Below are 17,122 nucleotides of genomic sequence, written 5' to 3'. Positions count from 1 at the left end.
TCCGTGGAGCCGGTGCGGGCTCTGCTGGATTAGATCCTGTCTTTCCTGATGCGGTCAGAGCTGCCCACTTTCAGGTTTTGATTTCATTTGCATGCGCACGTGTGTCTGTGTTAATGTGTGTGTGTGGGGTGTGTGTGTGTGTGTGTGTGTGTGTCTGTCTGTGTGTGTGTGTGTGTGTGTGTCTGTCTGTCTGTGTGTGTGTGTGTGTCTGTGTTAATGTGTGTGTGTCTGTGTTAGTGTGTGTCTGTGTTAATGTGTGTCTGTGTTAGTGTGTGTGTGTGTCTGTGTTAATGTGTGTGTGTGTTAATGTGTTAATGTGTGTGTGTCTGTGTTAATGTGTCTGTGTGTGTCTGTGTTAATGTGTGTGTGTGTCTGTGTTAATGTGTGTGTGTGTGTGTGTCTGTGTTAATGTGTGTGTGTCTGTGTTAATGTGTGTGTGTGTGTGTGTTAATGTGCGTGCGTGCGTGTGTGTTAATGTGCGTGCGTGCGTGTGTGTTAATGTGCGTGCGTGTGTGTGTGTGTGTGTGTGCGCGTGTGCGTGGGGATTGATTACATATCGATTGATTAATGAACACAACTGACCGCGTTTGTACAAAATTTATTACACCAGAAAATCCATCGATTCCAAGTAATCATTAAAACTCTCTGTAGGCGGCTGGTCATAAAGCAGCAGCCGCATAAGTCAGGAATAAGCCGATGCTCACATGGTCAGGCACAACGCAGCGAGAGTGAGTGGCAAACAGGGCCAGGCAGGGAGCTGCAGATGGGGTGAAGGGAGGGAGGGAACAGACCTCACACAACTTATGGGACAGTCTAAAGACAGGCTTCCAATGTCATCATACTCCGGCATCAGGTTCACTTCACTTCAAACAACTTGGATTAAGCAACATGCTACTGTTACGGTGGGGGGGGCAGGGGGGATGCGGGATCACAGACAAAGACTCCCGTCCCATCACCATGTGGGGGAGTCACAGACACAGACCCCCGTACTGTCACTGTGTGAGGGGAATCACAGACCCCCGTACTGTCACTGTGTGAGGGGGAATCACAGACCCCGTACTGTCACTGTGTGAGGGGAGCACAGACCCCCGTACTGTCACTGTGTGAGGGGGAATCACAGACCCCCGTACTGACACTGTGTGAGGGGGAATCACAGACCCCCGTACTGACACTGTGTGAGGGGGAATCACAGACCCCCGTACTGTCACTGTGTGAGGGGGAATCACAGACCCCCGTACTGTCACCGTGTGAGGGGGAATCACAGACCCCCGTACTGTCACCGTGTGAGGGGGAATCACAGACCCCCGTACTGTCACCGTGTGAGGGGGAATCACAGACCCCCGTACTGTCACCGTGTGAGGGGGAATCACAGACCCCCGTACTGTCACTGCGTGAGGGGGAAATCACATACCTCATACCCACTGCTACCCGGTTAAATCACTGCTGGATTGCAACGAACCAATTAAAAAGTTCTCAATAGGATATCGTGTGCGCGCACACACACAGACACAGACACAAACACACACAGACAGAGACACACACAGACACAGACAGAGACACACACACACACACATCATGGGTGGGAGGTGCACATCACTGAGGTCTCAAGTTGCCAAGTCAGGTTTTGAGAGTAGAGGGGACCCGTGACCCATCAGACTGAGCAGGAGGTAGTGGTGAGAATGGTGGGAGCAGAGAAAGGCCATGGATGTGTAACGAGGTTCCCCCAGGCCGCCAGACTTCAGTGTGAGAGGCCACTCAGGATGGTCAATCTCCGGTCAGCTTCCCTACAACAAAAACAGCACCAAGGCTAGTCCTCATACAGACAGGCTCACAACACTGGGTCACGCCGCAGGGATAGAAACACAGTACTGAAGACAGGGACCACCTTTGCAAAGTAAGAAACATGTGAACAGGAAGCACCCGTAAACACACGGTGAGAACAACAAGCATCATCTGGTTTTAAAGGTTATATTAGTTGAGCAATAAATATCAGTCCCGGGGAGAATTCCCATTGTCCTCTTTCCACAAAAGGGTCCGGCCAAATTGTTCTGTCACCAACTCGAGGGGATGGACTGGCTCAGTTAAATGTCTAAGGGAAAAGACAGCATCTCCGACAGTGCCCCCTCCCTCAGCACTGACCCTCCAACAGTGCCCCCTCCCTCAGCACTGACCCTCCAACAGGGCCCACTCCCTCAGCACTGACCCTCCCACAGTGCCCAATCCCTCAGCACTGACCCTCCCACAGTGCCCACTCCCTCAGCACTGACCCTCCCACAGTGCCCACTCCCTCAGCAGTGACCCTCCCACAGTGCTCACTCCCTCAGCAGTGACCCTCCGAAAATGCGGCGCTTCCTCAGCACTGACCCTCCGACAGTGCAGCACTCCCTCAGCACTGACCCTCCGACAGCGCAGCACTCCCTCAGCACTGACCCTCCAACAGTGTCCATTCCCACAGCACTGACCCTCCGACAGTGCAGCACTCCATCAGCACTGACCCTCCGACAGCGCAGCACTCCCTCAGCACTGACCCTCCGACAGTGCCCACTCCCTCAGCACTGACCCTCCGACAGTGCAGCACTCCCTCAGCACTGACCCACCGACAGTGCGGCACTCCCTCAGCACTGACCCTCCAACAGTTCCCACTCCCTCAGCACTGACCCTCTGACAGTGCCCACTCCCTCAGCTCTGACCCTCCGACAGTGCCCACTCCCTCAGCACTGACCCTCCCACAGTGAGGCACACCCTCCGACAGTGCCCACTCCCTCAGCACTGACCCTCCGACAGTGCCCACTCCCTCAGCACTGACCCTCCGACAGTGCCCACTCCCTCAGCACTGACCCTCTGACAGTGCCCACAACCTCAGCACTGACCCTCCGACAGTGCCTACTCCCTCAGCACAGACCCTCCGACAGTGCCCACTCCCTCAGCACTGACCCTCCGACAGTGCCTACTCCCTCAGCACTGACCCTCCGACAGTGCCCACTCCCTCAGCATTGGCCCTCCGACAGTGCCTACTCCCTCAGCACTGACCCTCCGACAGTGCCCACTCCCTCAGCACTGACCCTCTGACAGTGCCCGCTCCCTCAGCACTAACCCTCCGACAGTGTGGCACCCCTTCAGGACTGACCCTCTGACAGTGCCCGCTCCCTCAGCTCTGACCCTCCAACAGTGCAGCACTCCCTCAGCACTGACCCTCTCACAGTGCCCACTCCCTCAGCACTGACGCTCTGACAGTGCGGCACACCCTCAGCACTGAACCTCCGACAGTGCGGCGCTCCCTCAGCACTGACCCTCCGAGAGTGCCCACTCCCTCAGCACTGACCATCCGATAGTGCTGCCCTCCCTCAGCACTGACCATCCGACAGTGCCCACTCCCTCAGCACTGACCCTTCGACAGTGCCCACTCCCTCAGCACTGACCATCCGACAGTGCGCCCTCCCTCAGCACTGACCCTCTCACAGTGCCCACTCCCTCAGCACTGACGCTCTGACAGTGCGGCGCTCCCTCAGCACTGACCCTCCGACAGTGCCCACTCCCTCAGCACTGACGCTCTGACAGTGCGGCGCTCCCTCAGCACTGACCCTCCGACAGTGCCCACTCCCTCAGCACTGACCCTCCGACAGTGCGGCGCTTCCTCAGCACTGACCCTCCGACAGGGCCCACTCCCTCAGCACTGACCCTCCGACAGTGCCCACTACCGCAGCACTGACCCTCCGACAGGGCCCACTCCCTCAGCACTGACCCTCCGACAGTGCCCACTCCCTCAGTACTGACCCTCTCACAGTGCCCACTCCCTCAGCACTGACGCTCTGACAGTGCGGCGCTCCCTCAGCACTGACCCTCCGACAGTGCAGCATTCCCTCAGCACTGACGCTCTGACAGTGCGGCGCTCCCTCAGCACTGACCCTCCGAGAGTGCCCACTCCCTCAGCACTGACCATCCGACAGTGCTGCCCTCCCTCAGCACTGACCATCCGACAGTGCCCACTCCCTCAGCACTGACCCTCCGACAGTGCCCACTCCCTCAGCACTGACCCTCCGACAGTGCCCACTCCCTCAGCACTGACCCTCCGACAGTGCCCACTCCCTCAGCACTGACCCTCCGACAGTGCCCACTCCCTCAGCACTGACCCTCCGACAGTGCGGCGCTTCCTCAGCACTGACCCTCCGACAGGGCCCACTCCCTCAGCACTGACCCTCCGACAGGGCCCACTACCGCAGCACTGACCCTCCGACAGGGCCCACTACCGCAGCACTGACCCTCCGACAGTGCCCACTCCCTCAGTACTGACCCTCTCACAGTGCCCACTCCCTCAGCACTGACGCTCTGACAGTGCGGCACACCCTCAGCACTGACCCTCCGACAGTGCGGCGCTCCCTCAGCACTGACCCTCCGAGAGTGCCCACTCCCTCAGCACTGACCATCCGACAGTGCTGCCCTCCCTCAGCACTGACCATCCGACAGTGCCCACTCCCTCAGCACTGACCCTCCGACAGTGCCCACTCCCTCAGCACTGACCCTCCGACAGTGCCCACTCCCTCAGCACTGACCCTCCGACAGTGCGGCGCTTCCTCAGCACTGACCCTCCGACAGTGCCCACTACCGCAGCACTGACCCTCCGACAGGGCCCACTCCCTCAGCACTGACCCTCCGACAGTGCCCACTCCCTCAGCACAATCCCCAACGTACTGGCTTATGCCATCTGAGTATGCCTCTGCTAATAGACAGTGCTGTCCCCAGGATGCTGCCAGAGACCCTTGATTCAAGCAGCAAGGGGCTCCTGTTCAATCTGACACAAGTTACAACAGGAAACTGCCCAGGGACAGGAGCTGCGGGGAATATGGGAAGGCTCCCTGAGTGCCTGGACTCCCTCAGCCAGGCGGGACACCCCAGAGAGCAGCTCCTTCACCGAGTGAACATAGTGATCGATAGCACAGAGCAAACCATCGGGGAAATTTGAGGCAATTTGCAAACCCCCACCTGAGCTGCTGGTGGACCCAGTCCCTCTGCTGTCGCAGCACTCGCAGCAACACGTCTTCTTCAAACTCCAGCCCATCAGATTCTGCAGAAGGAAACGGAGACTGAGCGATGGAGGCTTCCTGCCCACACCCCACCATCAACACTGCTCCCGATTGCTGCTGGACCTCAACTGGAGAATATATACACAAGGGCAATCACAGGCCTTCACCTCAACTGGAGAACAGGTTAGAGACAGAGTAAAGCTCCCTCTACACTGTCCCCCCCATCAAACACTCCCAGGGACAGGGACAGCACGGGGTTAGATACAGAGTAAAGCTCCCTCTACACTGTCCCCTCATCAAACACTCTCAGGGACAGGGACAGCACAGGGTTAGATACAGAGTAAAGCTCCCTCTACACTGTCCTCCCCATCAAACACTCCCAGGGACAGGGACAGCACGGGGTTAGATACAGAGTAAAGCTCCCTCTACACTGTCCCCCCATCAAACATTCCCAGGAACAGGGACAGCACAGGGTTGCATACAGAGTAAAGCTCCCTCTACACTGTCCCCTCATCAAACACTCTCAGGGACAGGGACAGCACAGGGTTAGATACAGAGTAAAGCTCCCTCTACACTGTCCCCCCATCAAACACTCCCAGGGACAGGGACAACACGGACGTATATACAGAGATACAGTGTCTAATCCTCTGCTGAACTATTCAACAGTAAGATTTTGGACCTGCACAAGGCCATTCGGCCCATCGACGTTGCTCTGCCATTCAGTTGTGGCTGATGTGTTTTACCAACCCATTCTCCTGCCTTCTCCCCATAACCCTTGGTCACCTTATCAAACAGGCAAGTATTTTTCTTGGTCTTAAATACACTCGATGCCTTAGTTTCCACAGCCTCCTGTGGCAATGAGTTCCACAGATTCCCCACCCTCTGGCTGATGGGATTCCTCCTCCTCTCCGTTCAAAAGGCTGGTCAGGCTGTGCCCGCGGGTCCTAATCTCTCCTACTAGTGGCAACATCTTCTCCATGTCCTGTCCATCCAAGCCTTTAAGTTTCACCTTCCTCTGAACTCCACGCAAACCTCAACCACCGTTCATCCCTGGGCACGCCCTGCCCTCAACAGGAGGACTTGTGCCAAAATTACGGGTATTTGGATGGCCATTGGAGAGACCTATGGAGGAGAATGGAATGGTGGGGGTGAGATGGGCTTCAGATTGGTTTCACAGGGCGGCACGACATTGAGGGCTGCAGGACCTGCACAGTGCTGGGACGCAGTATGTTCTATGCAGTCCTTATGAATTCCAAATCAATCCTAATACAGCCTCAGAACTAAATCCCTGCTCCTGTATTCTAGCCCTCTTGGGATGATTGTCAACATTGCACTTGCCTTTCTAACCATGAACTGAACCTGTTAATTCCGAATTAGGACTCCCAAATTCCTTTATACTTCAGACTTCCAAAGCCCTTTCTCTTTAGAGAACAGTCTACATACTTCATTCTTCTGACCAAACCTCACACTTGCCCCATCTGCCAGCCCTTTGTTCACTCTCCCAGCTCTGCAAGTCCTTCCGCAGCCTCCCCCTCTCCCTCAACACTTACCTGTCCCGCCACCAACATTTGTGGAACATGGACAATGAAGAACACTGCCCTCAGTCCCTTTGTCCCAGATTGTTAAAACCCCACTAGGCACCTGGAAAAGACCTCTTTATCCCCACTCGCTGCCAGACTGCCATGCTGGGATGTGTGCAGTCTCTGTCCTGGGACTGTCTGATGGGGCTGGGTTGGGGTGCCTTAATTTTCAGTTTAAAAGAGTTGAGGGTGTAGACCTAGGCACAGACACAGGGAACAGGCCTGGAGGGGGCAACTGTACCCAGCTGACCGCTCCTCTTTTGCAGTTCCGTCAAAGACTCAGTGCATTCGGTGAAAGAGCATGAGGTGCCCGCTGGCCAATGGCGACTGAAGGACTTGGAGTGGATCATCAGCCCAGACCCTCATTTCATTTCAGCACACCCCGCTGTTATGACTCAAATTTCCATTACCCATTACCATGTGATTTTGTGACAGGGCGCAGCCTGGAATAGCTCATCAATTTTTATTAGATTCCGTATTCACAAACAAGAAGTGAGCTTTACCCTGTGTATAATGGGTGAGCGTTACCCAGTGTATAATGGGTGAGGGTTACCCAGTGTATAATGGGTGAGGGTTACCCGGTGTATAATGGGTGAGGGTTACCCGGTGCATAATGGGTGAGGGTTACCCTGTGCATAATGGGTGAGGGTTACCCAGTGTATAATGGGTGAGGATTACCCTGTGCATAATGGGTGAGGGTTACCCTGTGCATAATGGGTGAGCGTTACCCTGTGTATAATGGGTGAGCGTTACCCTGTGTATAATGGGTGAGGGTTACCCTGTGCATAATGGGTGAGGGTTACCCTGTGCATAATGGGTGAGCGTTACCCTGTGTATAATGGGGTGAGCGTTACCCTGTGTATAATGGGGTGAGCGTTACCCTGTGTATAATGGGTGAGGGTTACCCTGTGTATAATGGGTGAGCGTTACCTTGTGTATAATGAGTGAGGGTTACCCTGTGCATAATGGGTGAGCGTTACCCTGTGTATAATGGGTGAGCGTTACCCTGTGTATAATGGGTGAGCGTTACCCTGTGTATAATGGGGTGAGGGTTACCCTGTGCATAATGGGTGAGGGTTACCCTGTGTATAATGGGGTGAGGCTTACCCTGTACATAATGGGTGAGCGTTACCTTGTGTATAATGGGGTGAGCGTTACCCTGTGTATAATGGGTGAGGGTTACCCAGTGTATAATGGGTGAGGGTTACCCAGTGTATAATAGGTGAGGGTTACCCTGTGTATAATGGTGAGCTTTAACCTGTGTATAATGGGGTGAGCGTTACCCTGTGTATAATGGGGTGAGCGTTACCCTGTGTGTAATGGGTGAGCGTTACCCTGTGTGTAATGGGTGAGGGTTACCCTGTGTATAATGGGGTGAGGGTTACCCTGTGTATAATGGGTGAGCTGTACCCTGTGTATAATGGGGTGAGCGTTACCCTGTGGATAATGGGTGAGCGTTACCCTGTGTATAATGGGTGAGGGTTACCCTGTGTATAATGGGTGAGCGTTACCCTGTGTATAACGGGTGAGGGTTACCCTGTGTATAACGGGTGAGCGTTACCCTGTGCATAATGGGTGAGGGTTACCCTGTGCATAATGGGGTGAGCGTTACCCTGCGTATAATGGGTGAGCTGTACTCAGTGTATAATGGGTGAGGGTTACCCTGTGTATAATGGCGAGCTTTAACCTGTGTATAATGGGGTGAGCGTTACCCTGTGTGTAATGGGTGAGGGTTACCCTGTGTATAATGGGGGAGGGTTACCCTGTGTATAATGGGGGAGGGTTACTCTGTGTATAATGGGGGAGGGTTACCCTGTGTATAATGGGTGAGCGTTACCCTGTGTATAATGGGTGAGCGTTACCCTGTGTATAATGGGTGAGCGTTACCCTGTGTATAATGGGTGAGGGTTACTCTGTGTATAATGGGTGAGGGTTACCTTGTGTATAATGGGTGAGGGTTACTCTGTGAATAATGGGTGAGCGTTACCCTGTGTATAATGAGTGAGCGTTACCCTGTGTATAATGGGGTGAGCGTTACCCTGTGTATAATGGGTGAGCGTTACCCTGTGTATAATGGGGTGAGGGTTACCCTGTGCATAATGGGTGAGGGTTACCCTGTGTATAATGGTGAGCTTTAACCTGTGTATAATGGGGTGAGGGTTACCCTGTGTATAATGGGTGAGGGTTACCCTGTGTATAATGGGTGAGGGTTACCCTGTGTATAATGAGTGAGCGTTACCCTGTGTATAATGGGGTGAGCGTTACCCTGTGTATAATGGGTGAGCGTTACCCTGTGTATAATGGGGTGAGGGTTACCCTGTGCGTAATGGGTGAGGGTTACCCTGTGTATAATGGTGAGCTTTAACCTGTGTGTAATGGGGTGAGCGTTACCCTGTGTGTAATGGGTGAGGGTTACCCTGTGTATAATGGGTGAGGGTTACCCTGCGTATAATGGGGTGAGGGTTACCCTGTGTATAATGGGGGAGGGTTACCCTGTGTATAATGGGGGAGGGTTACCCTGTGTATAATGGGGGAGGGTTACTCTGTGTATAATGGGTGAGGGTTACTCTGTGTATAATGGGTGAGGGTTATTCTGTGTATAATGGGTGAGGGTTACCTTGTGTATAATGGGTGAGCGTTACCCTGTGTATAATGGGGTGAACGTTACCCTGTGTATAATGGGTGAGCTGTACCCAGTGTATAATGGGTGAGGGTTACCCTGTGTATAATGGGTGAGGGTTACCCTGTGTATAATGGCTGAGCGTTACCCTGTGTATAATGGCTGAGCGTTACCCTGTGTATAATGGGTGAGCGTTACCCTGTGTATAATGGGGTGAGGGTTACCCTGTGCATAATGGGTGAGGGTTACCCTGTGTATAATGGAGAGCTTTAACCTGTGTATAATGGGGTGAGCGTTACCCTGTGTATAATGGGTGAGCTGTACCCTGTGTATAATGGTGTGAGCGTTACCCTGTGTATAATGGGTGAACGTTACCCTGTGTATAATGGGTGAACGTTACCCTGTGTATAATGGGGTGAGCGTTACCCTGCGTATAATGGGGTGAGCGTTACCCTGCGTATAATGGGGTGAGGGTTACCTTGTGTATAATGGATGAGGGTTACCCTGTGTATAATGGGTGAGGGTTACCCTGTGCATAATGGGTGAGGGTTACCCTGTGTATAATGGCGAGCTTTAACCTGTGTATAATGGGGTGAGCGTTACCCTGTGTGTAATGGGTGAGGGTTACCCTGTGTATAATGGGTGAGGGTTACCCTGCGTATAATGGGGTGAGGGTTACCCTGTGCATAATGGGTGAGGGTTACCCTGTGCATAATGGGGTGAGCGTTACCCTGTGTATAATGGGTGAGCTGTACTCAGTGTATAATGGGTGAGGGTTACCCTGTGTATAATGGCGAGCTTTAACCTGTGTATAATGGGGTGAGCGTTACCCTGTGTGTAATGGGTGAGGGTTACCCTGTGTATAATGGGTGAGGGTTACTCTGTGTATAATGGGTGAGGGTTACCTTGTGTATAATGGGTGAGGGTTACTCTGTGTATAATGGGTGAGCGTTACCCTGTGTATAATGGGTGAGCGTTACTCTGTGTTTAATGGGTGAGCGTTACCCTGTGGATAATGGGTGAGCGTTACCCTGTGGATAATGGGTGAGCGTTACCCTGTGGATAATGGGTGAGCGTTACCCTGTGGATAATGGGTGAGGGTTACCCTGTGTATAATGGGTGAGCTGTACTCAGTGTATAATGGGTGAGGGTTACCCTGTGTATAATGGCGAGCTTTAACCTGTGTATAATGGGGTGAGCGTTACCCTGTGTGTAATGGGTGAGGGTTACCCTGTGTATAATGGGTGAGGGTTACCCTGTGTATAATGGGGGAGGGTTACCCTGTGTATAATGGGGGAGGGTTACTCTGTGTATAATGGGGGAGGGTTACTCTGTGTATAATGGGTGAGGGTTACTCTGTGTATAATGGGTGAGGGTTACCTTGTGTATAATGGGTGAGCGTTACCCTGTGTATAATGGGGTGAACGTTACCCTGTGTATAATGGGTGAGCTGTACCCAGTGTATAATGGGTGAGGGTTACCCTGTGTATAATGGGTGAGGGTTACCCTGTGTATAATGGCTGAGCGTTACCCTGTGTATAATGGCTGAGCGTTACCCTGTGTATAATGAGTGAGCGTTACCCTGTGTATAATGGGGTGAGCGTTACCCTGTGTATAATGGGTGAGCGTTACCCTGTGTATAATGGGGTGAGGGTTACCCTGTGCATAATGGGTGAGGGTTACCCTGTGTATAATGGTGAGCTTTAACCTGTGTATAATGGGGTGAGGGTTACCCTGTGTGTAATGGGTGAGGGTTACCCTGTGTATAATGGGGTGAGGGTTACCCTGTGTATAATGGGTGAGGGTTACCCTGTGTATAATGGGTGAGGGTTACCCTGTGTATAATGAGTGAGCGTTACCCTGTGTATAATGGGGTGAGCGTTACCCTGTGTATAATGGGTGAGCGTTACCCTGTGTATAATGGGGTGAGGGTTACCCTGTGCATAATGGGTGAGGGTTACCCTGTGTATAATGGTGAGCTTTAACCTGTGTATAATGGGGTGAGCGTTACCCTGTGTGTAATGGGTGAGGGTTACCCTGTGTATAATGGGTGAGGGTTACCCTGCGTATAATGGGGTGAGGGTTACCCTGTGCATAATGGGTGAGGGTTACCCTGTGTATAATGGAGAGCTTTAACCTGTGTATAATGGGGTGAGCGTTACCCTGTGTGTAATGGGTGAGGGTTACCCTGTGTATAATGGGTGAGCTGTACCCTGTGTATAATGGTGTGAGCGTTACCCTGTGTATAATGGGTGAGCGTTACCCTGTGTATAATGGGTGAGCGTTACCCTGTGTATAATGGGTGAACGTTACCCTGTGTATAATGGGGTGAGCGTTACCCTGCGTATAATGGGGTGAGCGTTACCCTGCGTATAATGGGGTGAGCGTTACCCTGCGTATAATGGGGCGAGCGTTACCCTGCGTATAATGGGGTGAGGGTTACCCTGTGTATAATGGGTGAGGGTTACCCTGTGTATAATGGGTGAGGGTTACCCTGTGCATAATGGGTGAGGGTTACCCTCTGTATAATGGTGAGCTTTAACCTGTGTATAATGGGGTGAGCGTTACCCTGTGTGTAATGGGTGAGGGTTACCCTGTGTATAATGGGTGAGGTGTACCCTGTGTATAATGGGGTGAGCGTTACCCTGTGTATAATGGGTGAACGTTACCCTGCGTATAATGGGGTGAGCGTTACCCTGCGTATAATGTGGCGAGCGTTACCCTGCGTATAATGGGGTGAGGGTTACCTTGTGTATAATGGGTGAGGGTTACCCTGTGCATAATGGGTGAGGGTTACCCTGTGCATAATGGGTGAGGGTTACCCTCTGTATAATGGCGAGCTTTAACCTGTGTATAATGGGGTGAGCGTTACCCTGTGTATAATGGGTGAGGGTTACCCTGTGTATAATGGGTGAGGGTTACCCTGTGTATAATGGCGAGCTTTAACCTGTGTATAATGGGGTGAGCGTTACCCTGTGTGTAATGGGTGAGGGTTACCCTGTGTATAATGGGGGAGGGTTACCCTGTGTATAATGGGGGAGGGTTACCCTGTGTATAATGGGTGAGCGTTACCCTGCGTATAATGGGTGAGGGTTACCCTGTGTATAATGAGTGAGCGTTACCCTGTGTATAATGGGGTGAGCGTTACCCTGTGTATAATGGGTGAGCGTTACCCTGTGTATAATGGGGTGAGGGTTACCTTGTGTATAATGGGTGAGGGTTACCCTGTGTATAATGGGTGAGCGTTACCCTGTGCATAATGGGTGAGCGTTACCCTGTGCATAATGGGGTGAGCGTTACCCTGTGTATAATGGGGTGTGGGTTACCCTGTGTATAATGGGTGAGCGTTACCCTGTGTATAATGGGTGAGGGTTACCCTGTGTATAATGGGTGAGGGTTACCCTGTGTATAATGGCGAGCCTTAACCTGTGTATAATGGGGTGAGCGTTACCCTGTGTATAATGGGGTGAGGGTTAACCTGTGTATAATGGGTGAGGGTTAACCTGTGTATAATGGGTGAGGGTTAACCTGTGTATAATGGGTGAGCGTTACCCTGTGTATAATGGGTGAGCGTTACCCTGTGTATAATGGGTGAGGGTTACCCTGTGTATAATGTGTGAGGGTTAACCTGTGTATAATGGGTGAGGGTTAACCTGTGTATAATGGGTGAGGGTTACCCTGTGAATAATGGGTGAGCGTTACCCTGTGTATAATGGGTGAGGGTTACCCTGTGTATAATGGGTGAGCGTTACACTGTGTATAATGGGTGAGCTGTACCCAGTGTATAATGGGTGAGGGTTACCCTGTGTATAATGGCGAGCTTTAACCTGTGTATAATGGGGTGAGCGTTACCCTGTGTATAATGGGGTGAGCGTTACTCTGTGTATAATGGGTGAGCGTTACCCTGTGTATAATGGGTGAGGGTTACCCTGTGTATAATGGGTGAGGGTTACTCTGTGTATAATGGGTGAGCGTAACCCTGTGTATAATGGGTGAGGGTCACTCTGTGTATAATGGGTGAGCGTTACCCTGTGTATAATGGGTGAGTGTTACCCTGTGTATAATGGCTGAGCGTTACCCTGTGTATAATGAGTGAGCGTTACCCTGTGTATAATGGGTGAGCGTTACCCTGTGTATAATGGGGTGAGGGTTACCTTGTGTATAATGGGTGAGGGTTACCCTGTGTATAATGGGTGAGCGTTACCCTGTGCATAATGGGGTGAGCGTTACCCTGTGTATAATGGGGTGAGCGTTACCCTGTGTATAATGGGTGAGCGTTACCCTGTGTATAATGGGTGAGCGTTACCCTGTGTATAATGGGTGAGCTGTACCCTGTGTATAATGGGGTGAGCGTTACCCTGTGTATAATGGGGTGAGCGTTACCCTGTGTATAATGGGGTGAGGGTTACCCTGTGTATAATGGGGTGAGGGTTACTCTGTGTATAATGGGTGAGGGTTACCCTGTGTATAATGGGTGAGGGTTACCCTGTGTATAATGGGTGAGCTGTACCCAGTGTATAATGGGTGAGCTGTACCCAGTGTATAATGGCGAGCTTTAACCTGTGTATAATGGGGTGAGCGTTACCCTGTGTGTAATGGGTGAGGGTTACCCTGTGTATAATGGGTGAGGGTTACCCTGTGTATAATGGGTGAGCGTTACCCTGTGTATAATGGGTGAGCGTTAACCTGTGTATAATGGGTGAGGGTTAACCTGTGTATAATGGGTGAGGGTTACCCTGTGTATAATGGGGTGAGCGTTACCCTGTGTGTAATGGGTGAGGGTTACCCTGTGTATAATGGGTGAGCGTTACCCTGTGTATAATGGGTGAGGGTTAACCTGTGTATAATGGGTGAGGGTTAACCTGTGTATAATGGGTGAGGGTTAACCTGTGTATAATGGGTGAGGGTTACCCTGTGTATAATGGGTGAGCTGTACCCAGTGTATAATGGGTGAGCTGTACCCAGTGTATAATGGCGAGCTTTAACCTGTGTATAATGGGGTGAGCGTTACCCTGTGTGTAATGGGTGAGGGTTACCCTGTGTATAATGGGTGAGGGTTACCCTGTGTATAATGGGTGAGGGTTACCCTGTGTATAATGGGTGAGCGTTACTCTGTGTATAATGGGTGAGGGTTACCCTGTGTATAATGGGTGAGCTGTACCCAGTGTATAATGGGTGAGCTGTACCCAGTGTATAATGGGTGAGCTGTACCCAGTGTATAATGGCGAGCTTTAACCTGTGTATAATGGGGTGAGCGTTACCCTGTGTGTAATGGGTGAGGGTTACCCTGTGTATAATGGGTGAGGGTTACCCTGTGTATAATGGGTGAGGGTTACCCTGTGTATAATGGGTGAGCTGTACCCAGTGTATAATGGGTGAGCTGTACCCAGTGTATAATGGCGAGCTTTAACCTGTGTATAATGGGGTGAGCGTTACCCTGTGTGTAATGGGTGAGGGTTACCCTGTGTATAATGGGTGAGGGTTACCCTGTGTATAATGGGTGAGCTGTACCCAGTGTATAATGGGTGAGCTGTACCCAGTGTATAATGGCGAGCTTTAACCTGTGTATAATGGGGTGAGCGTTACCCTGTGTATAATGGGTGAGGGTTAACCTGTGTATAATGGGTGAGGGTTACCCTGTGTATAATGGGTGAGCTGTACCCAGTGTATAATGGGTGAGCTGTACCCAGTGTATAATGGGTGAGCTGTACCCAGTGTATCATGGGTGAGCTGTACCCAGTGTATAATGGCGAGCTTTAACCTGTGTATAATGGGGTGAGCGTTACCCTGTGTGTAATGGGTGAGGGTTACCCTGTGTATAATGGGTGAGGGTTACCCTGTGTATAATGGGTGAGGGTTACCCTGTGTATAATGGGTGAGCGTTACTCTGTGTATAATGGGTGAGGGTTACCCTGTGTATAATGGGTGAGCTGTACCCAGTGTATAATGGGTGAGCTGTACCCAGTGTATAATGGGTGAGCTGTACCCAGTGTATAATGGCGAGCTTTAACCTGTGTATAATGGGGTGAGCGTTACCCTGTGTGTAATGGGTGAGGGTTACCCTGTGTATAATGGGTGAGGGTTACCCTGTGTATAATGGGTGAGGGTTACCCAGTGTATAATGGGTGAGCTGTACCCAGTGTATAATGGGTGAGCTGTACCCAGTGTATAATGGGTGAGCTGTACCCAGTGTATAATGGCGAGCTTTAACCTGTGTATAATGGGGTGAGCGTTACCCTGTGTGTAATGGGTGAGGGTTACCCTGTGTATAATGGGTGAGGGTTACCCTGTGTATAATGGGTGAGGGTTACCCTGTGTATAATGGGTGAGCTGTACCCAGTGTATAATGGGTGAGCTGTACCCAGTGTATAATGGCGAGCTTTAACCTGTGTATAATGGGGTGAGCGTTACCCTGTGTGTAATGGGTGAGCGTTACCCTGTGTATAATGGGTGAGGGTTACCCTGTGTATAATGGGTGAGGGTTACCCTGTGTATAATGGGTGAGCGTTACTCTGTGTATAATGGGTGAGCGTTACCCTGTGTATAATGGGTGAGGGTTACCCTGTGTATAATGGGTGAGGGTTACCCTGTGTATAATGGGTGAGCGTTACCCAGTGTATAATGGGTGAGCTGTACCCAGTGTATAATGGGTGAGCTGTACCCAGTGTATAATGGCGAGCTTTAACCTGTGTATAATGGGGTGAGCGTTACCCTGTGTGTAATGGGTGAGGGTTACCCTGTGTATAATGGGTGAGGGTTACCCTGTGTATAATGGGTGAGCGTTACCCTGTGTATAATGGGTGAGGGTTAACCTGTGTATAATGGGTGAGGGTTACCCTGTGTATAATGGGTGAGGGTTACCCTGTGTATAATGGGTGAGCTGTACCCAGTGTATAATGGGTGAGCTGTACCCAGTGTATAATGGCGAGCTTTAACCTGTGTATAATGGGGTGAGCGTTACCCTGTGTGTAATGGGTGAGGGTTACCCTGTGTATAATGGGTGAGGGTTACCCTGTGTATAATGGGTGAGGGTTACCCTGTGTATAATGGGTGAGCGTTACTCTGTGTATAATGGGTGAGGGTTACCCTGTGTATAATGGGTGAGCTGTACCCAGTGTATAATGGGTGAGCTGTACCCAGTGTATAATGGGTGAGCTGTACCCAGTGTATAATGGCGAGCTTTAACCTGTGTATAATGGGGTGAGCGTTACCCTGTGTGTAATGGGTGAGGGTTACCCTGTGTATAATGGGTGAGGGTTACCCTGTGTATAATGGGTGAGGGTTACCCTGTGTATAATGGGTGAGCTGTACCCAGTGTATAATGGGTGAGCTGTACCCAGTGTATAATGGGTGAGCTGTACCCAGTGTATAATGGCGAGCTTTAACCTGTGTATAATGGGGTGAGCGTTACCCTGTGTGTAATGGGTGAGCGTTACCCTGTGTATAATGGGTGAGCGTTACTCTGTGTATAATGGGTGAGCGTTACCCTGTGTATAATGGGTGAGTGTTACCCTGTGTATAATGCGTGAGGGTTACCCTGTGTATAATGGGTGAGCGTTACTCTGTGTATAATGGGTGAGCGTTACCCTGTGTATAATGGGTGAGCGTTACCCTGTGTATAATGGGGTGAGCGTTACCCTGTGTATAATGGGTGAGCGTTACCCTGTGTATAATGGGTGAGCGTTACCCTGTGTATAATGGGGTGAGCGTTACCCTGTGTATAATGGGGTGTGGGTTACCCTGTGTATAATGGGTGAGCGTTACCCTGTGTATAATGGGGTGAGGGTTACCCTGTGTATAATGGGTGAGGGTTACCCTGTGTATAATGGGTGAGGGTTACCCTGTGTATAATGGGTGAGGGTTACCCTGTGTATAATGGGTGAGGGTTAACCTGTGTATAA

The 17,122-nt window shown here is 51.4% G+C and overlaps 1 protein-coding gene across 1 annotated transcript in view; it reads right to left on the bottom strand.

The window, feature by feature from the left end:
- Nucleotides 1-582: 582 nt before the first annotated feature.
- Nucleotides 583-17,122, bottom strand: part of LOC132808792 (uncharacterized) — a 40,463-nt gene continuing 23,923 nt past the window's right edge. The window contains exons 11-12 of the mRNA XM_060822246.1: nt 4,981-5,062; nt 583-1,784 (exon numbers count right to left, since the gene is read on the bottom strand). Of these exons, the coding sequence (XP_060678229.1) occupies nt 1,739-1,784; nt 4,981-5,062 (128 nt within the window). The 3' untranslated portion in view covers nt 583-1,738. The remainder of the gene's footprint in view (nt 1,785-4,980; nt 5,063-17,122) is intronic.

Source organism: Hemiscyllium ocellatum (genome assembly GCF_020745735.1).
Source record: "Hemiscyllium ocellatum isolate sHemOce1 chromosome 38 unlocalized genomic scaffold, sHemOce1.pat.X.cur. SUPER_38_unloc_7, whole genome shotgun sequence".
NCBI lineage: Eukaryota > Metazoa > Chordata > Chondrichthyes > Orectolobiformes > Hemiscylliidae > Hemiscyllium > Hemiscyllium ocellatum.
The sequence above is the reverse complement of the archived record's forward strand: the minus strand, read 5'-3'. Positions and strand labels throughout refer to the sequence as shown.